This window comes from Manacus candei, unplaced genomic scaffold (assembly GCF_025592945.1).
Source record: "Manacus candei isolate 608988 ecotype Guabito, Panama unplaced genomic scaffold, ASM2559294v1 h1tg000008l, whole genome shotgun sequence".
Taxonomy (NCBI): domain Eukaryota; kingdom Metazoa; phylum Chordata; class Aves; order Passeriformes; family Pipridae; genus Manacus; species Manacus candei.
Window position 1 is genome coordinate 7,340,709 of NW_026138056.1, and position 24,526 is coordinate 7,365,234.

At 36.7% G+C, this 24,526-nt stretch overlaps 1 protein-coding gene across 2 annotated transcripts in view; it reads left to right on the top strand.

Moving 5' to 3' along the window:
- Positions 1-24,526, top strand: part of LAMA1 (laminin subunit alpha 1) — a 100,196-nt gene that overhangs the window by 72,346 nt on the left and 3,324 nt on the right. For both annotated transcript variants that reach the window (XM_051772534.1, XM_051772537.1), the window contains 24 exons: positions 1,632-1,842; positions 2,077-2,193; positions 2,281-2,444; positions 3,578-3,716; positions 4,965-5,058; positions 6,263-6,379; positions 7,282-7,464; positions 7,782-7,936; positions 9,639-9,782; positions 10,595-10,728; positions 10,885-11,035; positions 11,561-11,685; positions 12,923-13,073; positions 14,185-14,329; positions 14,958-15,099; positions 16,272-16,386; positions 16,574-16,744; positions 17,175-17,326; positions 17,807-17,992; positions 18,468-18,630; positions 19,724-19,836; positions 20,885-21,074; positions 23,047-23,205; positions 24,367-24,520. In XM_051772534.1, coding sequence (XP_051628494.1) covers positions 1,632-1,842; positions 2,077-2,193; positions 2,281-2,444; positions 3,578-3,716; positions 4,965-5,058; positions 6,263-6,379; positions 7,282-7,464; positions 7,782-7,936; positions 9,639-9,782; positions 10,595-10,728; positions 10,885-11,035; positions 11,561-11,685; positions 12,923-13,073; positions 14,185-14,329; positions 14,958-15,099; positions 16,272-16,386; positions 16,574-16,744; positions 17,175-17,326; positions 17,807-17,992; positions 18,468-18,630; positions 19,724-19,836; positions 20,885-21,074; positions 23,047-23,205; positions 24,367-24,520 — 3,575 coding nt within the window. The remainder of the gene's footprint in view (positions 1-1,631; positions 1,843-2,076; positions 2,194-2,280; positions 2,445-3,577; positions 3,717-4,964; positions 5,059-6,262; positions 6,380-7,281; positions 7,465-7,781; positions 7,937-9,638; positions 9,783-10,594; positions 10,729-10,884; positions 11,036-11,560; positions 11,686-12,922; positions 13,074-14,184; positions 14,330-14,957; positions 15,100-16,271; positions 16,387-16,573; positions 16,745-17,174; positions 17,327-17,806; positions 17,993-18,467; positions 18,631-19,723; positions 19,837-20,884; positions 21,075-23,046; positions 23,206-24,366; positions 24,521-24,526) is intronic.

Here is a 24,526-nt window from a genome sequence, read left to right on the forward strand (position 1 = left end):
ACCAAAAACTGTAGGAATGTTAACACTGGCTTCAGGGAATAAAGATTTAGACCACAGTGGAATATTTCTGAAAATATGACTCTTCTTTATGAAGTGCTTTGGATTAACCAGGAAAGACTATCTGTGTTGCTGGCATGGCTCATTTTCTTCAGCAGACTCTTGTGCTGAATATAAAATTGTATAGAATCTAAATAGACATGAAAATGGACTAGGAATGTGCAATTTATGTCTCAAAATGTCCTGTTGCATAGTGGCAGACTTTTTAGCATCAGTTTTTAAGCTGTTATACAAGGTGTTTGTAAAGTAACTTTTTCAATTATAGGATCTTTTGAAGTTTCTGAAAGTTCTCTCATGAGGGTCCTTTGAAAGATTGAAGAGAGTTAACACATTATATAAGGTTGTTTGCTCTGCAGAATTTCTCATGCAATGCATCTGTAAATTCGAAAATCATTTAAATAAACAACTTGCTGGTCCATATTTCAGGAAGCAGAAGTTACCACATGACTTGCAGTGGATTGAGTTTGTGATGATGTACTTTAAGCAACATTTGTAACAGAGGTCTCCACACATTTGCCATATAAAACAAAGTCCTGAGACAGTTTGGAATATAACCTTTTTCCTCTATGCTGAAACAGAAAGCATTACTGACATGTAAAATACTTTAAATCTTGCAACTTTTTTAAGGCTATGGCTTCTGGTTCTAATTCTCTGAATTATTAGTTTTAGGAAATACATGCAAATGCACATCTGCTGTTCAGTAAGAAAGATGGGAAGTGTTTTGCTGTGTATAACTGTGAAATAAACGAGGTTTCTTTTCCTTTGGCTAAAGTTCTATGTGATTTGCAGTCAGATTAAAAGGGACAAACATTTATGTAGAAGTATCATTACAGGAATTGCAGTGTTCAGCATATGTGCTGAAATGAAGAGAAACAAAGGATTAGATTTCCAGGATCATTTTCAGTTCAGTTTCTTCAATACTGGAAAGTGTTCAAATGGAGATGCAAATATTCCCAAATAGAACAGTTGAAGCGATTAACAACTGACAAATTTGGGGGGGATTTAATATTTGCCAGATAATCAATCCTTGTTACCAATTAAAAATATTGGTAAGTGCAGAGATTGCTCATTTCAGTGTTCATTTTAATGAGACTATTCATTTTTATTTGATATTTAAACTCTGGACTCTTGGATATATGTCTTTCAGTTCTGGTTACTTGTTTGTTTCCATTGTCAATTCTTGTAACTGATGTTTTGATCTTACATTCAAAATATGAATCTCTACAATTAGGATAAAGAGCAGGCCCAGAGGAAATTTTCACAGAGATTTTGATGTGGGGGATGTCCCAATTTAAGACCAAGCAAATGTGATTTATACTAACTCCCTTTCCCCTCTAATCATCACATACAAAATTTTTGAACTGTATTTATGTCCTCTCCCCCAGCCAACCATCTAGTTGTGTGGTAAGATGAATAACTAAGCTACTATGTGTATGTATGCTATTGTAGAAAAAAAATGTAGACTTTTGTAAGAAGATTCGTTTAAATTAATTTAATGTCTCCATTTTCTCCTCAAGAAATCCATGCCTAAGTTTCTCCTTCCCCGTTTAATTTCTGATTCCTCTCTTTGTCAGAGCTGCGGAAAACTTGTTGATCCAGGTTCAGAAGGAGTATCTTAAACCCCAACAGGAACTTGCTGAACTGAAAATGGATGCAAGCCAGCTCTTGGCAAAGCATAACAGGAGACTTCAAGATGCCCAAGACCTGGTGAATGAGGCGCTTGTGAACATCAATGAGACCAATCGCTTGTTTCCTCTTATCTCTAGCAACCTGGCAGAGTTAAATGTAAGACTGGATAGTCAGTATTGTTGCATAAGAAATATCAAAAATGAGATTGTGTTTAAAAGCTGATTTTGGGTTTTTTTTTAAACATATTTAAACATTTTAATATGTACGACACATTAAAAACTCGAAGGAAACCAGACCACTGTTTGAAAACCAAAATATTATGTGTTATGTGAACTCATCTGCACTAGCTGACTTTACAGACTACTATAAAACACTTGATTTATGCTATAGGACAAAAAGCTAAGTATAAAAGAAGGTGAAGAAGTTGCAACCATGCACATTAAAGAAGGAAAAGTCCTAGTGAATGCTGCTGCTGCTCTTGCCCGAGATGTAAAGAACTCAACATCTGTAAGTCCTTAAGTTTTAACATCCTCTTTGACTCTCGAGTGTATTTTGGTCATGAAAAAAAGAAAGAAAAAACATTTTGTTTTGCAGAACCTGGAAGTCCACCAGGATGGGTTACTTCTGTGGAGCAGCAAACTGCGACATCATGTGGATGAGCTGGTGATGCAGATGTCTGTGAGAGGAGTGCTTGACCTGGTATACAGAGCTGAGGACCATGCCACCCAGTTCCAAAGACTTGCAGATGCACTGGAGAGGTGATTAACTCAAGAATTATGGAATCATGATATTTATGTTATGTCGCATTTAATATAAGTAGGTAGTAGCTTAATCCACTGAATAAATTTCCTGCCCATGGCAGGGAAGTTGTACTAGATGATCTTTAAAGGTTTCTTCCAATGCAGTTGGTTCTGTGATGAATTTTTATTCCTCATTTCATTTCAGTGCTTTTTACTTTTATTGCAGTGTAACTGTGTTAAATGATATGGAAGAGGGTCAATTAGTCATGCATTTTTTTTGGTTGACTTACGCAGTAACTAGCGAATTATAAAATGTCCAGTGAGTATATCCTGGTACAGCTTGAAAAGCTTTTGGTCTGTGTATGAAAACTTCTTGACAATATACCTCTGAATCTTGTCAAGAAGCTATTCTTACTGTACCTCTTTTATTGTTGCTTTCAAAGCATTTTGCAGAAATGAGTGGGTTACAATCTCAAGTCCACTCAAAAGCACTTCTAGAATTTGAAGATGTTAAGTCATTCCAGTTAATTCAGTGGAAATTAATTTTCTATCCCAGGAATCCTTATAGGATGCTTGCTGTTTTCTCATTTAAAGTCAGCTAAAAGTTAAATTATATCACACTGGAAAACAACACGTATTTTTAAGTTTGAGAACATAAAATTTTGCTCTGAGTAGCATTGAGCAACACTTGACTTCACTACAGCCACATAAATTCAATAGAGCAAAATTTAATACAGCATAGCTTTCAGAAGTGTATAATTTCCTCCTAGATTCTGTATTTCTCTACTTCATTTTTGAGCTCCAGATAGGGACCTGTTTCTGTTCTGTTTAGGCAATGTGGTTTATTTGTTCTAAGTGTCTTTATAAATTGAAAAACTGAACATAAACAGAAAGGAACAAAACAGAAAAGAGGAAATGGAACAAAACAGAACAAAAACTAACAAAATAGAGAAAAAACATAGTTGAAAAGCTCTGAACTGATTTTTTCAATTCAAAATAATTAATTTAAAACCCGTTATGCAACATTGGGCAAGGTGTACTCGTTTTTTCAGAATGCATCATGTATTGTGGGAAGATGTACATGTTTTCATTGAAGACATGGAACTCAGTGCTTCATTGAAAACAGAATTACTTTTAAATTGTTTATTTAGTGGCCTCTCTAAAGTAAGAAATGTGACTCTGAACACAACTGCTGCTATCTACACCCACTCCAGTGTTAAAAGTGTGATTGAAAGAACAGAGAGTTTGGCAGATGATGCATCTAGAGTCGTGAATGGCCCCTTGGATTTAGTAAGTATCAATATTAGTATTTTAAGGTACATCTTCCGCTCTTATGCTGGAATATTTCTTCTGATTGTTTTTGCACTTGCTGAAACTTGAGTCTTCTTGATGGAGCTATGTCCTTCTTGTGGCAGCCTGTCCTACCAACTTGTATATACTGTATCCTGAACCCATACTTCAAGGCTGCAATGGTAACACATTTCAAGTTCTGTTTATCTGTCTTTTCTCTCTTCCTCATTTACCTTTTTTTTTGGTTAGTTTTCTTTTTAATATATAATGCATGACTAGCTGTACTGGATTTAATTCTGTGAGGCTCTATATCAGTCATCTGACATGCATTCCTGTGGAATTGAAGTTCCCAAACCCTCTAGTGCTCCCTTCCATTTTTGGAATTATTCAACCATCTCCTTATTTGACCTGTCCCTCTTCCATTTCTATCTGGGTATTCCCAATCACAACTATTTTGCTCAGTTGACAATGTTTCACAATCAGTGTATGTTTGTGTCTCATCTACCATCCCTCTGCCTTGAAAGATTATCAGATTGTTATTGAAACAGTAGATTAAAAAGACCTGACCAGTTTCCAGTCTGATCTTCTTGCTTTCATATTATTCTATTTTCCCCCTTATACCTCTTTTTGCTTTTCCTTATTGTAAACCCAAGGAAGGAATGGGCTATATTTTACAAGTGTCATGCACATTATACCTGCAGAATCAAATATGTGACAATGCATTTACATGATAGTGATCAAAATAGTTGGCATTGTTTTTTGCACATGTTATTATATAGTGCTCTGTTTTATTAAAGCTTTTTACAGCATGAATCTTTCAAGGAATTTTCTCAGATTTTTTTCTGTTGAAGAAATTTTGGATTAGAAGAACACTTTCAAGACTGGGATTTTGAAATATCTCACTTTAAAGTGCTCAGTGCTGGAAATTTTGAATTTGGCCTGAAACTAGAATTACTGATGTTCCAAAAGACAACACTGAATCACTAGCAGTGTTCAAACTAGAATTTGATAGATTTTGTTTAATAGTTGTCTTTTTTTATTAACTTGCAAAGAGATTTAATGTCACATTCTGGATAAATGACTGCAACTTGTCGTTTTTATAATTGATGCTTAATGAGGTAATGAATAGAATATCTCATAAATAATGAGAATATTCAGTAACTTGAAGTAGATATCTGCAGATACTTATATGTTTTCACTTGAATTTCCGTTTTTCATATGTGGCAACTCAGTGTCTGTGTTTTTCAGCCAGAGGAGTCTTTCAGTCTACTTGGAAAAGAAACTCTACTGCTTAGCTCTGAATTTCAGAGTGAGGCTAAAAATCTGAAGAAAAAAAGTGATGGTTAGTTCTTTAGAGTTCATATTTCTGCCTCTATTTCTTTTTTCTATTTTCTGTTTGTCCTTTTTTTTCCGTTGGCTTTTTTTTAATGTGGTGTTTTTTAAAAAAAAAAATTAGCATAAGCTAAGGTAAATATGACTATGTACATAATTTCATACTATTAAGATTAATGTACTCTGGAGTCATAGTATTTTCATTTTTGGGGTAAGATTATAATTTTTTCTCTGTAAACATTTAAAAAGTTGGCCTTCACTATTCCTCATTTATCTACAAACAGTGCCTTTTTTAAATGGCTGTTTTTCCAAACTTCATGAATTAAATCATTAGATATTGTGCAGTGGACAAAAAAAAAGCACAATTTGTGAAAAAATCAATTAATCCATTTTTATTTAATAAATCATGGATTGCACATGTATGTAGGATGATATATTTAAACCATAATCATTTTTACTTGTTTGTTCTACACAGCTGAGATACAAAAACAAGCTGAACTTTGTCTCCCTAAATTTGAAAATACTTTTGGTTTTTTTATTATTGCAAAGATACCAGCAAGGGATTGAAGTCTACACCACGAAAATTCAAAAACATTTTGAACACAGACTTTGTGTAGGAGCAGAACCAGGCCCCAAGTTAAATTTCGGACAAAATGAGACAGAAAGTGAAGGTTTCACAGAGATAAACTGTAACTGTAAAATGGTCTTGTCTTTTAATATCAATGGCTTTACAATTATGGAGCCATTTTGTGTAGTTCAGATGGACAGAAATGCATGCCTTTTTCGTTCCTTCTGTTCTACATATTTTTATTTCTAGTGAGAGGATTCTGCAAACAGATCACAAATATGTAGAAAACCCCCCACTTCTTTGGCTTCTGTCAAATAACCACAAAATGTGAAGAACTCTAATGAAAATTATTAGAGTTCACAATCATTGAATCATTTTAATTTATAGCCTTTTCCTCACTATGTTTCTACCAATCCAGTCTCATGGAATTGGCCAAAAAGGATAGCTTTTAATAGAACAGTGCTCACAGGAGTTTATCTGTTCATACTGCATTCATTTTGCATTCCTGTTTGTAAAATGCACTTTCTCTGTTGGAGGGGAAAAAGAAGTTCCATTGATTAAATAAATGAATGCTTGTTATCCCTGTATTTGGGATTTGTGTGGGTTGTGTGGTATTTGTTTATGCATATGTTACTTCTTTCCACAGGACTTTTATTTGGATTGAATGGGTTGAACAAAAAGGTAGAAAAGATTCAGGAAAGTACTAATAAAATTGTCAACCAACTTAATGATTCTCTGTGGACACTAAGAGTATTGCCCAATAGTAAGTGAAATTTATATTAACATTCTTATTACAGAAATGTCTAGTACAATTGTAATAAGCATTCATTGTCTGATTGCAGAGATGTAGAAATAAACTATATTGGAGACTACATTTAGCCTTCTTCCTTACAAGGAATATTTTACATTTTTTTTGTAAACCCACTAGACATAACTGGGTTATCATATAAGGTCGATCATCTGATTCCCATTTCACATAACTTTAAATCACGAGGACCTCTGATAGCCACATAGAGTCACTCTGGATATTAATTGCAGGATGCTATCTAACATAAAGCTAGACACTGAAAATTAAGGCAGTATGAAAATTACAGGAGTGTCCTTCTTAACTCCCAGTTTAACATTGTTTAATTTCAGTTTTGTTTTTACATTTCTTCAAGTTGCCTCTTTTCTGTCTGGGCAGAGATTCATGGTGGCATTGCGCTCTGTGTAGGGTACTGATGATGAAGGAGGATCCTTTCAGGCCTAACTCAAACCTTTCGTGCCACCTACAGCATCTTCCCACTGTTCTGGGCACAGAGGGTGTAAGGCACAGGCTGAGATTGAGAGTGGTGCACTCTCTACATAAGTGATTGTAGCCCAAAGCAAGGGGTGTAGGACTGTGTAGGATTCAAAACATAAGTCTCAGACTAGTGTCTCTGGGTGCCAACACTCATTTAGGAAATTTAAACACTATGAGCCCGATGTATTCATATAATCTTCCTGTTGAGATAGGCAGAATCAAATTTCCCAAACAAACAAAAATACAGTTCTTACTATGAAAAGAATATAACTGACAGCATTTCTAGTGTTTTGGCTATGTTTGTAACTGCTGTTATGAAACCAGGCATTTGTTAGTCCCAAGTATGTATCAAAGTTTTGAATTTTTTTTATCCTGGGTTTCAGATACGAGGAAATACATGCTTGAAGTGAAAGAACTGGCTGTGTCTGCAAACACCAGTGCTGTGGTGGGTTTAAGTCGCTTTGGGGATTTCAGTCAAAAGCTAATGAACACATCTTCTACACTGTCCCAAGTTAATGACACTTTGAGGAAAACAAGTGAACTTATTACTGATTCATCAAAAGCTGGTAAGTTTACTGCCTCATTGCTCTATAGCAATGTCACTTCTTGCAGAAGCAGTACTAATATTCAGTTTTAATAGGCATTAAATATGAGTCTGATGGACTGAAGGTTTCTTCCTAATTCAATAAAAATGTGTTAACTTTTTTTAAAAGACCTTTAGAGGATTCACATGGGATACCGCTGAGTATGTATATTCCTTACTGATGTTTAAAATTGCTGAAACCAAAATGGTCAGAAGCAGTCCACCTTGGCTAAGTATTTTAGCAATGAATAGCACCTTTTGCTTTCACCCTGCTTCAACATTTCATTTATGTTTTTGCAGCAATCACAGCTGAAAAACACGTTAAAGAAGTTGAAGCACAAGCAAGTCTTTTATTGGATAGGCTCAAACCTTTGAAAATGCTAGAAGAGAACCTGAACAGAAACCTGTCTGAAATTAAAGAGCTCATCAGCCAGGCCCGCAAGCAGGCAGCGTCTGTAAGTTCCATCATCCCAGATTTAACTGACTTCACGTTCACTTTTAGCAGGGAGGGAGTCTCACTAAAGTCCAAAGAGAAGTCCAACTGATTCTAAAATCATACTTGCCGGGCTGTTGGTACATTTTAAGGTTTCAGCATCACATTTGGGTTTCAGCATCACATTTGTTCTTGCATTTGTGAGTTTATCAGAACAGCTAGGTAGTAATTTATCTACTATTTCCTTCCGTTTCCTATAAAAATAGTGAAATACAGTATGTCAGAAAGCAGTCACAAGAGCTTTTGATGAGAAAGAAAGAAAGAAGAAGGGGAGGGGGAGGGTGCTGCTCTTCTTTTTAGTACAAGATGTTAATTTTTAAGCTTATTTTCGAGATTGAGGTGGAGTGCCCCCATATAACATCAAGTTACAAATTTTTTATCAAGACTATTGATTCTATCAATAAATTTGCCAACTGTGGCCTGTCATGGCAATATGTTCTTCTTTACAAGAAGCAGCTGTGCGTCCAGAATACTCTAAGACAAATAGTATACTTGTTTTTAAATCCCTGCTTCTCCCTTAAAGACAGCGAAAGTGTACTATGGATCTCATTAAAGTGAGAGAAATATGAAAATGACTTTGCACTCAATAATTTTTGGTATGCCTTTGACTTTAGTGTGGATATGTTATTGTAATGTTTAGGGAGGTTTTGTTAAGAAAAAAAAGACTCTCAGTTCTTTCTGCAAATCTTCTTAATTATATGGTTATTGCTTCTGTTACAGTCTGCTGAAGCTTAATGAATCCACTGCAGAAAAGAGGGAATAGTATTTTTTGAAGTGTTGTAAGCCACAGATGTTCCTGGTGGGGTGAAAAGAAGTATTAGCAAAATCCCTTTTTCCAATTTTGGGAGTTCGTTCTGGGTTTTTTTTTTAAATTTTTACTTCACGAAAGAAACTTCATATATCTGTGTCCATATGCATACACACGTGTGCTATGTGCATTTGCTTGTTACAGGCATAGTCAATGAAGCTGATGGAGTTAAGGCTTTTCTGCTAAAATGTGTTTTCTGTCATTACACTACCAAGCTCTTTGGAGATGACTGCATTTAGCTTGAATGAATGTCTTATCAGTATACTAGTCAGTGGTCAAAGGCATCAGTGGTATGACAACAGGAATAAGAATTTCTTTATTTAACCTTAAAAAAGTTGAACTTCTTATATATTCAGAAATGAATTTTTTGGATAATCTTATAAACTGTGTTATAACTTTGAAATAACCAGAAATATTACAGACTCTGTATCTTTTAAATTTGTTTATAAAAAAACCCTTTCTCTCAACATAGACTAGAAATGGTTTCTTTTATTGTAAAACATTTTCAGTTTCTCTATCTTTATTTTCTGTTACTATTACAGTGGCTTTTACTGATATATGGGCTTCCAACCCAAGATTTATTGTTATTTTCTAAGGTATTTGGATAGTTTATTTTACTAACTTCAAACCTTCGGAGTGAGTGTATTAAGACAGATTTCATTCTTTTCTATTGTGAATCTCTTTGTCAAGTGATACCTGGAAGATTGCTAAGATCTAACCCAGGTGGCAATACTTAGATTGCATGGGGGTATCTCAGCAAAAATCTTGCATTTGTTGATCAGAAGCTAAGTACATACTCCAGAAATATGTGCTGTGTGAGACTTCTTTAGATTCCATTTCCTTCTTTTCCCCCCAGATTAAAGTTGCAGTATCAGCAGACAGAGATTGCATTCGTGCCTACCAACCCCAAATTTCATCTACGAATTACAACACCTTAACACTCAATGTGAAAACTGCTGAACCAGATAACCTGCTTTTCTACCTGGGTAGCAATGGAAAGGTAAGTTTCTGGTGTACATTTTCTGAAGGTGATGGGAGTCAAATGTTTTAAATGACTGTAGTTATGTTTTTTCTTACTTGATTTCAAACTAAGTAACCAAGCAAAGCCCCTTGCAGACACATTTGTTCACTAGGGGTGGAAATACATTTGTGCCTTAGATGATTCCAGAGGTTCTCAAAGGTAGAGAATAAAAACACCTGATTCCTTAGCACTGCCTCTTGACCGTGTCATGAAACTCTCCCTTCCTTTTCCTATGTTGTACATTAACCTTGTGAAGTTTAACACTCGATGGAATGCTTTCATATAGCATGCTGGAGTATATCAAGTGATTTGCTAGGTAACACAGCAAAAGTACTTGAATTTGGTGCTCATGGGCATGGTGCATCCACCCAGTTTAAAAAGAACTTGATGGCTCACTGCTACGTTGCCATCCTCTTCATTCCCTCTATAATCCCAATAAAATGCACAGCTATTAGCTCCTTGTGGCATGCTATCATGTGAAATAGAGTACTTCTTCACAAACTGGTAAGTCATGTCACATTCTCTCAGAAGATTATATTTCTATACATCTCTCTGTGTGTACATCACATTTCTACTTATCTGTAAAAAAACATTCACCTACTTGTGTATAACCTAAGGGGGTTTTGTTTCATTATAGGTAACTGAGTGAAAACTTGCTGTTCCTGATTTTGCCAAAGTCAACTCCTGTAATAAGGGATGTAGGGGCATGAATCTGGAAAGACTTTCTCGATGTTACTTGTTAAAATACACATTTGATGCCATGTATTAGAATAAGCTGTGCTGTTTTTCAGACAGACTTCCTTGCAGTAGAGATGCGACGGGGTAAGGTTACTCTTCTTTGGGATTTGGGCTCTGGATCAACAAGATTGGAATACCCGGATTTTCAAATTGACAATAACAAATGGCACAGAATACATGCCACCAGGTAATTAAAATGAGAATGCGTAAATGTTGTACACAAACCGTCTTCTGAGTTTTTCGGTGATGAGATTTTTCTTATCCTTAGAAAGAGAAGCCTATAGTATGTGTGGATTAAGCCTGGTGATTTCTAAAACTATTTATTAGTATTTGTATTTGGCAGGTTTGGAAAAACAGGTACGCTCAGCATAGAGGAAATGAATTCCAATCAGAAGCCTTCACCTAAATCTGCAACCTCTCCAGGGACAGCCAGCATATTGGATGTTAACAAATCGACCTTAGTGTTTATCGGAGGACTTGGAGGGCAAATCAAGGTTAAATTCTGAGATTCTCTAAATGGTTTTTAACGTGTTTGAGAGATACTTTTGTGTTAGAAATAATTGCATGATTTGTTTACTTCATCAAGAAATGCCAGGTACTTGGACTGTAAAGCAAAGATACTGTAAGGGTCTTCTAGTAACCTGAAGTTAATTTTCCCTGGAAATTTTTGCATAAAGTATTAACCAGGATAGGCTGTGTGTGCATGCAGGTTGTATAGACTTTAAACAATGAATTTGGTTTTTGTTTGCACCTTCCATGGCTTCTTTTAATTTGCCATTGTTATTCATGCCATGAAGTGTGCAAGTAGGTCAAGGACATACTTATTTTACTTTTTTACGTACTTATCTATTATGATTTGAATGATAATTGTTAATGGTTATGCTGAAACATGTTGTTCTCTTGTTATGATTTATATCTACCAAAGTTAAGGTTCAAGGAAAACAACCAAGCAAAAATTTTGCTGCATAATTTTCGGAGTACTAAGTAATTGTATTCATGAAGTATTTCTTGTCTTATAGAAATCACCTGCTGTTAAGGTGACCCATTTTAAAGGGTGCATGGGAGAGGCATCCCTGAATGGCAAATCTATTGGTCTTTGGAGCTACATAGAGAGAGAAGGCAAGTGCAATGGCTGTTTTGGAAGGTATTTCATCTTTTTTTTTCTTTTTTTTAAAAAATGGATTTAGAATAATTGACATTTGTAATATTGTATTTCTGTGCTAACTAAAAATAATGAGCTCAGACAAATCTCAGTGTTTCATTGATCATTAGCGTACTGTTCTGAAAACACTAATCTGAATGTGCCATTGATGTAAAATATTTTCATTGTATGGAATTTTCTCACTTTTTAATCACTTTTTCAGAAGAGTGTATTGTTGTTGTCTGTTTTGTCCATTGGAAGTAGGGACTACTAGCTAACCAAAATATTCAGGAATCTTTGTTTTTCAGTAGTTTCCAGTAAGGCAAATTTATTCTTTCCTAGAGTAAGAAACAGTGTAAAGCAGTCTTAAAAAACAAATCCATAGCAAAACTGTAGCCACTGAGCTTGATACCTTTTGTGGATTGTACTATTTTTATGTTTAAAGAATTGAAAAGAAATATGCTTGCCCAGATTCCTTTTTGCAGAATATTTCAAGTAGAAACAGCAGAGGGTGCTGCTTGATTGTATGAGATATTTTTTAGACGTCTTGTATTGCAGGGAAAGGGGATAACATTTATTTTAAGTGCAATTATGCAAAACATTTTGATAAATGGATGACGCATTTTATTGGGGTTTTTTTTCATACATAAGGGAAGAATACTTATCTTGTATACATCCTTCTCCATGGCAAAATCATGTATTGTGAGATTCTATAATGAAAGTAGCCTTTGACTGGAATCCTTCAGTTATTCATAACATCAAGTTTCAAGTCTCTTCCCACACTTTCCTAAACATATTTCCTGGGGGTTACACTGACTGATCAGTACCTGGAGGGAGCCTACAAGAAAGATGGAGAGAGTCTAGTTACAAGGGCATGTAGTGACAGGACAAGGGGGAATGGATTCAAACTAAAAGAAAGTAGGTTTAGATTAGATACTAGGAAGAAGCTCTTTACTGTGAGTGTGGTGAGGCATTGGAAAAGGTTGCCCAGAGAAGTTGTGGGTGCCCCATCCCTGGAAGTGTTCAATGAGAGTTTGGATGGGGCTCTGAGCAACCTGGTCTAGTGAAAGGTGTTCCTGCCCACGGCAGAGGGGTTGGAATGAGGTGATCTTTAAAGTTCCCTTTCAACCCAAACCATTTTATGATTCTATGATCTAACTTTTCTTGTATTTTATATAAAAATTACTGTAAAAACACAAATCTTCAGTTAACATTTGTAATTGTTTTTCTACTTCTGTAGCCCGCAGGATGAGGACACTTCATTTCATTTTGATGGCAGTGGATACTCAGTTGTGGAGAAGGCACTCCGCTCAACAGTGACTCAGATAATAATATTTTTCAGTACCTTTTCACCTAATGGGCTTCTTCTGTATCTTGCTTCAAATGGCACTGTAAGAAAATGGATCAGATTCCTGAACTGTCAAAAACTATGTTTAGATGATTCGATGGTTTCTTGCTTTCTATGTTATTTTTCAGCTTATATATATTAGAGCAGTTTACTCCCTTTGTGTAGATTGAACCTGTAACTGACATCATAAGCCAAAGGAGTAAAGACAAGAACCCTAGAAATAATTCATTAGAGCAAATATTCACCTATACTAAAGACAAAATTAAACAATGAAAATAATTCCCCACAATTCATTTCAATTTTAGAATGAGATTAACTAAAGGAAAGAAAAGAAAATAGTAGGGACAACAATCTAGTTTTGTTCAATTAGAGGAACCTTTTCAGTATAACATGTTTTGGAACTGAGCTTGCAGAAGGACAATGTAATGTTAAAAACACATATTGAATTAAATCCATAACATGGGAATTCAGTAAACTGAAATAAATTAAATAAAAGTCCCTGCAAAAGCAATATAACCCAGACCCATCTCCAGACCTTCATTGTCATGTCATGCAGTTTACTGCATACTTAGCTGGTGGGTTTTGTTTTCCTGAAGGAGGTCAAAGCTTTGTTTTGATACAGATTGTTTTGGAGTTACTGCATTATTCATTTACTTTATGTACTCAGTGCCTGAATACATTGCACAGTGATATCTGACTTAAATTTTACAGTTCAGGGGGGGCACTTTTAATGCAATTCAGGAAGTCTTTTTTACTGCGTGAAGAGCGTCTTTGCTTCTTGCAGAAAGAACATGATAGCGTTTTTGATCATTATGCTAGCAGTCAAATCAAATTACTTTCAACTTAGTCCAAAAAAAAGAAAAATGTGACTCTGCTATTTAAGCTTTTTTCTACCAAGTAATCTAACCTCATGGTGCATTTAAATAAGAATAACAACAAAACAAAAGAAACATCCTTGTGAGGTATTTGTAACTTAATTTTCCTAGATATAGGGAAGATAAGCATCTTGGCCCTAACAAATAGGTCAGGTACAAGAGTTACCAAACCTGTTTCATGCAGTAACCCAAACCTGCCAACAGTGCATTCTATTGGAATATTTAATTTCCAGGAATATAATCTGTTGTTTATTTGGTTTTGGTTTTTTTCCCTCACAGAGAGATTTCTTGTCCCTCGAGCTTGTTGATGGCAGAGTGAGACTGACTGTTGATCTAGGTTCAGGACCTCTTGCTCTTACGACGGAAAACCGTTACAACAATGGAACATGGTACAAAATCTCATTCAGTCGGAACAAGAAGCAAGGTAGGCTACAGACTGAAAGAAAACAGGTGTCTGCACATTTACAAATACAAATATCTAAGATAGCTGCAGGGAACATCGCTGCAACCAAATCTGATCACTTCCAGTGCAGTGTCTTTAGTAGCCGCACCTATGTTACTTTGCCTTTAGAAGGACAGCAGTGTAAATCTTATGCTTGGTTTAGCATATCTTATAAAGAGCAAGTAGTGCAGAAACTGCCAGACAAAAACATATCTGTAGTCTCTAAAGAGTGAAAGATCTTTGTCCAAGTCTGTATATCAGAGATCATGTTTTCTGTTCTGTGTTTTAATAGTACCTAGTACAACAGTGTTTTAGGGCCCAGGTTGGGGCAGTAATGCATTACAAAGAGGATGTGTTAATAGCTATAAGATATTCTCATATGTATATATTTTCCTGCAGACTTCCCCAGATTTGCTTTTGGCAGAGAAGAATGAATGAGATTAACAGAATAGCTGGAAGTACAATAAATTACTCATTCTAAAAATAAGAAGATTGTCCATACATGTCTGAGTCAAGGAATGCATTTTCCTCTATTATGGAGAAGATTGCCAAAATGGAAGAATTTTGTATTCGTGTCCTTCTCCAGATCTTTACTCTCTTTCATTTGCAGGAGTTTTGGTGGTCATGGATGCATATAACCTTAATTATAAAGAAACCAGGCAAGGAGAATCTCCTGGGGTTGCTTCAGACCTGAACCGCTCTGATAAGGACCCAATCTTCATTGGGGGGCTGCCAAGATCAAGGACTGTGAGGTAAAGTGTCTTACTTTTCCATCTTTGCTAAGACTCTTGTAAGTAGAGGGAAAGACTAACAAACTCTATCTCCACTGAAATTAGAAAAAATCAGTGAAGTCTGAATTCTTCTTTATGGCCATGTATACCACATAGTTATCTGTCCTTTGACTTCAGACTCTAATGTGGTGCTTTTAACTGCTAGGTCTGATGACACTGCAGTTCAGATCATAATAAGTTTCTGTTTTCCTCCTCCATGGGTGATTTCCACCACAGCAGCTGCCATAGAAACCATGTGCTGTTGGGGTCAGGCTGTAGCAAGAATTCAGCACTGCTGTCTGCAACAATGCTTCTTTGATCTGTACCTGTGCAAGCCTTGCGTTTTCTGGCTGGCATTTTTGGGCAAAACTGCACTTAGGCATAAAGATCTACTTCAGAAAGGAATTCTTGTAATTCAGTTTTGTAACTTAGAACAGAGGAGAAACAATTGTGAAGAGATCATCAAAAAACATTACAAATACATATTTTATAGTATGTTTCTAGTTTATGTTTGGGTTTTTTGTTTTGTACATCCATGCTGAACTTGTGAAGTCACATTTTTTCTACTGGCTTCACTGTGAAAGGATAAGCATGGCAAGAGAAAATCTAATTAAACTTTCTGCATGGTCTTGACAATAAGGTAAATTCTAGCACATTATTGGTCTCTGCAAAGTTATTGCAGAGCTGCAGACTTGTTAATCTTAGCTGGTATATCAACCTGTGAGAGATTTTGGCAGGACAGCCTTAGATTTCTCTGACTTAAACCTGGGACCAAATTAGGCATCCTCCAGACTTGAAAAATCAAAAAGAAATACAGTGTAGTAGAGAGATACAGTTACCCTTTCACACAAAATCCATTATATTCCAGCTAAAGATTCATCTTAAAGTTTTGGAAAATGGCCTGACCTGGCAGCACAACAATACACACTTGTATGTTTCCATTTGGGCACAACATTATCTGACTCTCTTTAAGATTAGATTTAGCATCTGCTAAGAGTAAGACCTAAATTACCTCTGTTTTCCCTTACACCAGGCTGTGACTGCATTCTTTAAATGAGATCTCTCTTTTTTTCTTATTGAAGAGAACTTAATCTTTTGTCCCAGGGGATTCCAAATACTATTCCTTGGAAAGAAAGACTTGTTTTGTGTTTCAGGAAAGGTCTTAATAGTAGAATGTATGTGGGATGCATCAAGAATCTGGAAATATCTCGTTCCACTTTTGACTTGCTTAGAAATTCATATGGAGTAAGAAAAGGCTGTGTATTGGAGGTAAGAGACTAAAGTTTTGCAACATTTATTGTTATGGAACAGTGAATAGTGATGTTTACAGTGAATTGAAATGGATTTATTTTTAAAAATTCTAAAATGATTAAACTATACTTGAATTTTAATTTTTTTCTTACTGGGCACTATGTATGGAGAAATTCTGTAATTAATTATCTTCTTCATAAAATAGCCTATTCATAGTGTGAACATCATGAACGATGGATATATTGAATTGGTACCTAAGTCCTTAAGCCCAGAATCAGAACTGATGGCAACTTTTGCTACCAAGAACAGCAGTGGCATCATCCTTGCTGGACTCAGCAGGGGACTGGAAAAGCGACGACGAAGACAAGCACATTTGGCAAGTACTGAAAACAAAGATTTTGGGGGGGGTTATTTTTGCCATTTTTATTTTGTAAAATCAAGTTAGGTTGCTATTTATATCTGATGGACAGTTGGAACTTCTGGAATCCAAAGACAAAGGAATACCTGCCCCTTCTTATTTCCTGCGTCTAAGAGAAGGACTGTGTGTGTGGGGAGATGCTATAAAAAAACTCCTGCATTTTAACTGGAGCCTGATCAGAGAATTTTCCAGCTTTTGTGTTTGCTCTTAGGAGACTTTGCACTCTGAGAGGTACCAATATAATGCCTACTAGTCTCTGAGTTTCATTAAAAAGTTTGTTTAAAACAAGTTTGGAGGAAAATTTTTCCAATGCATGTTGTTTAAACACTCAATAAATGTCAGAAAATTGAGCTGTAGTTAAAAATTAATCTTCTGATTATATCCACAGCCCTTCTTTTCCATCGTGCTGATTGATGGTCATCTTGCAGTGCACGTTAATGCTGGAGATAGAGCAAGTACTAGGAAAGTAGTTATTCAGTCTGCTAATGGAACATACAGTGATGGACAAGAACACTCTGTCATCCTAATTCGGAGTAAGAGGTACATGTGACTGCAAAGAGTACTACCTCTTTAATTATTGTATGCTGTTGTCAGTTCACTGCACTCTCTGAGGAATTGCCTTTGCTAGCTTATTAGGTGGAATAATCAGGGCTATGTTTTTCTGCTGTTGATGCAGATGTTCTGATTTACATGGTAATTGTATACAGCATACAGCTACTGATAAAGGTGTAGCTGAAAGCTCTCAAAATCTCTAGACAGCTTGGGGCACTTGAGTAAAGTATACTAAATAGTATTAGAAAAAATACAGCTATCAAATTAATTTAGAAAGATACTTGACAAAACTTGACATGTTAAAAATCATCTAAAGAAGGTCTTTTAGTTTTAAGACATAGAAAGGATTATCAAAGTGATGGAATCTTTATTAGAACAGGGCGTTTATGAGGCTGAAAGGAATGCTTTTCATTTGAAAATGGCTGTCTTAGACCTCGTTTAATGTTTTCCCTGCTTTATCTTTTTCAGGATCATAACTGTACAGGTGGATGAAAGTAAACCTGCGGAATTGAGGCTTGGTTCATCAGCAGAAATGAGTCCCATTAATATTTCCAGCTTTTATGCTGGTGGCATTCCACCAGGAGAAAGCATCTTAGGGCTAAAATTGGCTGGCTCCTTTCATGGCTGTATCAGCAATCTTATTTTTAACAAGGAGTAAGTCAGAGGGGTAACTGCTTTGTTTTGGAAAACTGTGTATAGTAATTATTAAATGTAGTTTGTGATCTCTTGTATGACATCTCTGTTTGCCTGGTTTTTAACATAAGACAAGAATGATACTCATGATCTGGGTATTATAGCAGCCAGAAAATTAATATTACCAGCTACATTTCTAAATAGCATTAAAAATGTCTTTAATGTTTATAGAGATGCTGCACAAAACACTGCTTTCTCTGCTATAATTTCATCTGTATTCACATCCAGACAGGATGGTTTTCCAAAAATATTGTCTATTCATATTGTTCTATGGACAGATTATTTGCCACTACTCTGTTTGTCCCAGATGCCAGTTCTATGCCTTTCTCCTGTTACTAGTGAAAGACCTTGTAAAATACTCTCCTTGTGCTTGGGAAATGTAGGGATTGGGGATTGCATCTCTTAAAATGTCTTTTTTAAAAAAAAAAAAACACAGGCTTTTATATTTCACCACTTCCATGAAGTATGAACATGTGGATATGGATAGTTGCTTTCTGTCAGAGAAGCCTAAACCAGCCATACAGCCCGCAGACATTGAGATTCAACCTGAACTTCAGGCTTTACCAGTTCCCCTGAGACCTCTTACAGATACAAAAAATGTATGTATTGGAGCAAAGCTCTATTGCTTCTTCTTTTGTCCATTCTTTGTGGAGAATTATCAAAGTACAGACTGTGTATATTTACCTCTTCTATGGTATGGAATGGTTCAATGAATGTGGATTTGAAATTATTATTCCCTTTAGAAATACTGATGTTAATCTTTGTAGCAACCTGTTGGCCACTTGGAATGGAAGTGTAGTTAGGTTTATCATTGTTCAGGCAGCGACACTAAAAAAGAAAAGAGAAAGTGGAGTGACAATCTCCCAGCAGAAGGACTTGACAGTAACTATTTTCTGTAGTGTATTCCTGCCAAAGTGGCTCTGTGCTGAGATTTGCATTAGCTGTGCAATTCTGCATTCACATTTTCCTGGTCACACACATGCAGTGTCTGCTCTGTGTCAAAGAGGAGGCAAAACCATTCTAGAGACACACAGTGTCTGAATGCAGCTTGTGTGGCACCTGTTTCCTCTTACATGGTCCCCATTCCCAAGAGAGAAGGAAGCATTGCTTTTCTCCTTCTCCAGCTGCACATCTTTATAATGAATCATTTCCAAAGCACCCTGAAATCATTTTTCTGTGTCAACAGAAAGCAAAATTTTATACATTTCATACAGCTGTGGCTATAAAAAGAAATAAGTTGTCCTTCTTAGAGCTAAAGCATGGCTTTGGCTCATACTCTGCTACTCAGCTCTCCATCCCCCAAATCATAACATTATATGTGTGCTCATTAAATGGGAAAATATTTCTACCAAGTCCATAAGATTTTCACACAGAAATTGTACTCTGTTTTCCAGCATTTGTTATCAAAAGGGCTATCAGTTAAGACAAACAGTGAATGAATACTTCTCAAACTACAGACATTTCACAGTAGAAAAGACAGTGCATAGCTTAATCATTAGAACTAGTTTTATTTGAGCCTGAAGATAGCTTGGAATGATTGTGAGTTTAGCTGATTGATGTTGCTGTATACTTTGTGGTTACCTTGTGGCTCAGTTTTGCTTCTTACAAAGTTATACGTGGGCACATTGTCATTCAACACTTGCTGGTCAGTGCTTGCTTCTATTCTTCCTAATAAATTCCTTTTATTAACAGGTAGTTTGTGTAAAAGATGAGCTACCTGATCATGTTCAAGGTGCCCATCAGTTTGGACTTGCCAAAGGCAGCCACTTGACACTGCTCTTCAATCAGTCTGCTGTCAGGAAGAAGTGAGTATATCATGAATTACACATGCACACAGTGTTATTTTGTATTGAGCTACAAGAAGTGCAGTGACAGTTTCCATGAATGATCACTGCATTGTGAGCTTTGAACATGGCCCTCACTTCAGGTTCCTGTGGACTTCTCATGGAAGAAAATATCACAACCATCATAATGTGACTAACATGTCTTTCCCAGGTCATGAGTTTATTAACTCCTGGTCAGAGTTCTGCATTTTTTTTTCCTCTCAGATTTAAGAGCCTCACTGTACCTTCTGTAAGTAATTTGATTTCATACATGCCTACTCCTTTGACTGATGGAGCTAACATCTCACCCTCTCCTCTGTATTTGCTGAAAGTGCACCTGAAGGAGACAAGACTACTAAGAAGAATCATTTTGTTGAGACTTAAGGTGCAATAGCCTCTCTGCCTCTTCTACTTGTTTGAGAGGCTCCCAACAAGGTCTCCAAAACATAGCCTTCAAGTCACTTGTATATGCTTCTTTCAACTCAGGAAGTCTCCACAGGCAATGAGAAAAGAGTGATTTTTCCTTCCAGCCTTTCTGTTATAGCTATTGAACATAAGGACATTGCAGAGGTTTGATGCCATGTACTCTGAACCTTGTGTCTCCATAATAAATGGCTCAATCAGCTCCTCTGCCTTTCAAGCCTCCCTCTGTTCTCAGTCTGCCTGTTATATCCTAGCATGCCTGGCTAGTAGTAATGGATGCCATCACATTATCCTGGAATGGGTTCTTTTCTTGAGGCAGTAGGGAAGTCTGTAGTCACAAATAGCTGAGCCCGTCCCTCTTAAAGTCCAGCTCACCCTGTGACAAGCACTTTTTGTATTTCTGACAGGTACAGCACTGATTTCTGTTATGAAATACATTATAGTTCATGATTTCTTAGAATCCGTGCAAATCCTACTTTTCTGGCCTTTGAAAAATAAATTTCCTTTCGTAATAATAAATTGGTTGAGGCTGTTCTCTGCCTCCAGAAAAACTTTTTTTCACTGAAGAAGAAATATTTTTCAGTAACAATGAAATTTTATTGTCTAGGCTTTCCATCCAGTTGAATCTCAGAACCTTTGCCTCCAGTGGCCTGATTTACTACATGGCTCACCAGAACCAGGTTGATTATGCAGCCCTACAGCTTTATGGGGGACAACTCCATTTCTCATTTGATCTAGGCAAAGGAAAAGCAGTAGCTCTTCACCCTGCTGTTATAAGTGATGGAAAATGGCATACGGTAGGTGGTCACCAATCTCTTGTGTTCCATTTTCTCTCTGGAGTTATTGATATGGTTTTCCCCTGCCTTTCCTGTATGCTTTCTCTGTTGCAGAGGCAAACTGGTTTTTAACCCCATCATGTAACCATTCAGAAAACTTTTATTTGGTGATAGTTATTTCCTTTTTAAATTCTCATTAATTATACATCAATTCCAGCTTCCAACTACTATCAAGTATCTCAGATTATTTAGAAATTAAATATGTAATAATGGTCATCTTCAACAGAGAAGACGCTAACTTGAGAGGTGTAAAAACTCGGACATTTTCCACAGAAAGTTTTCCACGCACTATGTCACCAAAGACCTGCAATTATGTGGTCATAATGACACGTACATTATGTGACAGGGTGAAAGATTTGTGGGTGCACAGTTTCATTTTTCTCCAGCTTATTGCTTAATACCTGAGCATGTCACCGTGGCTAGTGATAACAGGGAAGTGCTGTCTTTCCTTTCCTTGGTTCAGGCAACGTGAGAAAGGGAGACATTTGAAAAGAAGAGAGGCTGGAGAGGGAGGACTTGGCTTAAGGAGAGTTTGAGGAGAAACTATGGCTACAGCTTTCAGGTGCCACATAGCATTCAGAGTCTTCTGAACAAAGACTGTATGTCAGTCTCTACTGGCCCAGTTCCTCTGAGCAGCCCACCTGCTGCTGACTCAGGCTTTCTTTGTGAAAAATGACTGTGATGTCTGCATGAATTTTAACAGTAACTCTGACCACATTACTTCTCCTAAAGGCAGCTGAGGATGACAATATTCATCCTGCTAAGCTTCCCCTCCCCTACTCATACATGAAGCCTTAACTCCAGTAAGTGGCTTCTGTGAGACAAAGTGATTGATGACACAAAGCTGTCAACTCTCCTAGGTGCCTTGGGAATCAGCAGAGTTATTTTTGCTTTTCATACATAATGAGCAGAAGAAAAACCAGCAAAAACTAATATAAAGAAAGCAAATTTGAACTTCTGTCAGAGAGAGATATCACAGTTAATCTCTGCTGCCTGAAAGGAAGAATGCTCTGGGATTTACAGCTGCATGTTTAAATATACTCACATAAAGCTCATACTACACTATCCACATTATAAGACATGAACAGATTCCATGCAAGAGCTGACCTACCTTTACTACCCAGGACATAAAAGCATGAACTTCCACCTTTTTCAGAGATTAAGGCTGAGTCACACCACTTCACAGCTGGGGGTTACTGCAGCCAATCTGCAAACAATTTGAACTGATATGCATTGCTACTGAAAGAAGCACCACTTCTTTCCATTCTCTGCCCTCTGCCCGTACCACCCTGCTTTACAGCTTTATCCGCTTACCAAACCCACATGTTCACGAAACTTCATGTTGAACGTAGTCAAAATTCTGAGTGGGGCTAAAAGTAAATGGAGAAGAGCAAATGGCTGGCTGACTTCAAATCAAGTCCCTCAGCTGCATGTAAGCAATTGCTTTAGGGCAAGGAGGGTATAGGGACATGAGTGAACAAGATGGACAGAACTGGAAAGCTTTTTAGTCATAGCAAATTTAGGACTACCCATCCTAATATTACAGCATAGGAGTTTGCACTTCAGAGAGCTGAGATGGGTCAGCTGGTGGGGGCAGCACAGTAATTGTAGAAGACCAGCACTCTTCTCTTCAAACTCAGTGATGTACCTCTATCCTAAGACAATAAACTAGTAATTTTAAATAATGATTGTTAAAAGCTTAGGACCACATGCAATCATTGTGAACACTTCGAGAGGCAAGGAAGCTGTTTAGCTGCTCAGTTGCAGTTTGAAATGGCTTCAACCTCAGGATGAATTTCAAGGGGTGCCTGAGAACAGTGTGTCAAAGCAATCAAACAACTAAAAAATTGTCATGCTTACTTCTGTGGCAAATGATGACTAGATAACTGATTTAGCTTACTGATTCATGTTTTCATGCTTTCATTTTTTCCAGGTAAAGACGGAATACATTAAAAGAAAAGGTACCATCATTGTGGATGGACAGGAATTGGTAGCTGTCAGCGCTCTTGGAGATGGTAGCACTTTGGATGTGGAAGGGAAGCTCTATGTGGGAGGACTCCCCTTAGACTACGTGCCAAAGAATCTTGGGAATGTAAGAAGGTTTGGGATGGTGGGGTGTCTCTGACATTTTGCAAGACTAGAATGAGCATACTGCATCAAACCCATCTAATTCAGTATCCTGTCTCTGATGGGCAAAAAAGTACTTAGGGAAAAAAGCAACAAAGAAAGTAATGACCCTTTACCAGGTAAATCTTTCCAGCTTTCTATGGCTTAACTACTCTAGCTAGAGATTGTATCCTTGTTTGTTAGTAATAGCTTCTATCGATCTCTCTGTTAAAAATGGATAAAGAATATAAACTTCTGTGTTTCATAGTTTACATATACGTGAGCTAGAATCTCAGACATTTTGGTACCAAAGTCCTATTGCATTAAAATATCTTTAAAAGGCTGGGTTTACCTGAGACTAAAACATACTTTGTACACATGCTTTTAGAGAGTAGGTTTTTGTTGCTTTCTTCCTTGTGCAGCCCATTATATCGGTGAGGATGCTGGTGATTATGATAATGTTTCTCATAGAATCACAGAATATTCTGAGTTGTAAGGGACCCACAAGGATCATCAAAGTCCACGCGAAGAATCACACCATGTGTCTGAGAGCATTGTCCAAACACTTCTTGAACTCTTGCAGGCTCAGTGCTGTGACCACTCCTGGGGAGCCTGTTCCAGTGCCTCACCACCCTCTGGAGTAGTTGGACAATTCTCAGTTCTTCTCAATTCTGGGCACACCATCTTCACCAATGCTTTTTAATTGGATAATGGGGTTAACAAATTTTTTAATACTTTGAATCTGCAATTACTGAAAATAGTAATAGTGAGAAATTCAGATGAATCTTGGCAAATAGAACTTGCAAAATGCCTTACAAAATCTTGATTTACTCATTAATTTGCTGAAGCATGTCTGGAATGTCTAACTGCTAGGTGCATCCCTGCTCACAGTTAAGTGAATACAATCCTTTTTGTATGCTATAGAGAGTGTATACTGTGCTTCTAAGCTATTTATTTTGACTCTAAGACATTATGTATGTTTGTAACCTTACATAATTATATATAATAATAGAAATTTAATTATGTAACTATTTTAGATCTTGCTGTGATTTATTCAGATAATTTTTTTATCTGCAGTAATATCAGGTGAATCACTTAAAAGAGCATTACAGCTGTTTATAATAAACATTATCTCTTATATGCCTAGGTGACTCACAGTATTCCTGCCTGCATTGGTAGCATGACAATTAATAGCAAACAACTGGACAACGAGAGTCCTGTCTCCATCTTTGCTGTGAATAAATGCTATGTAAAAGTGCAGGATGGTACTTTCTTTGATGGAAGTGGCTTTGCTGCTCTTGGTAAGT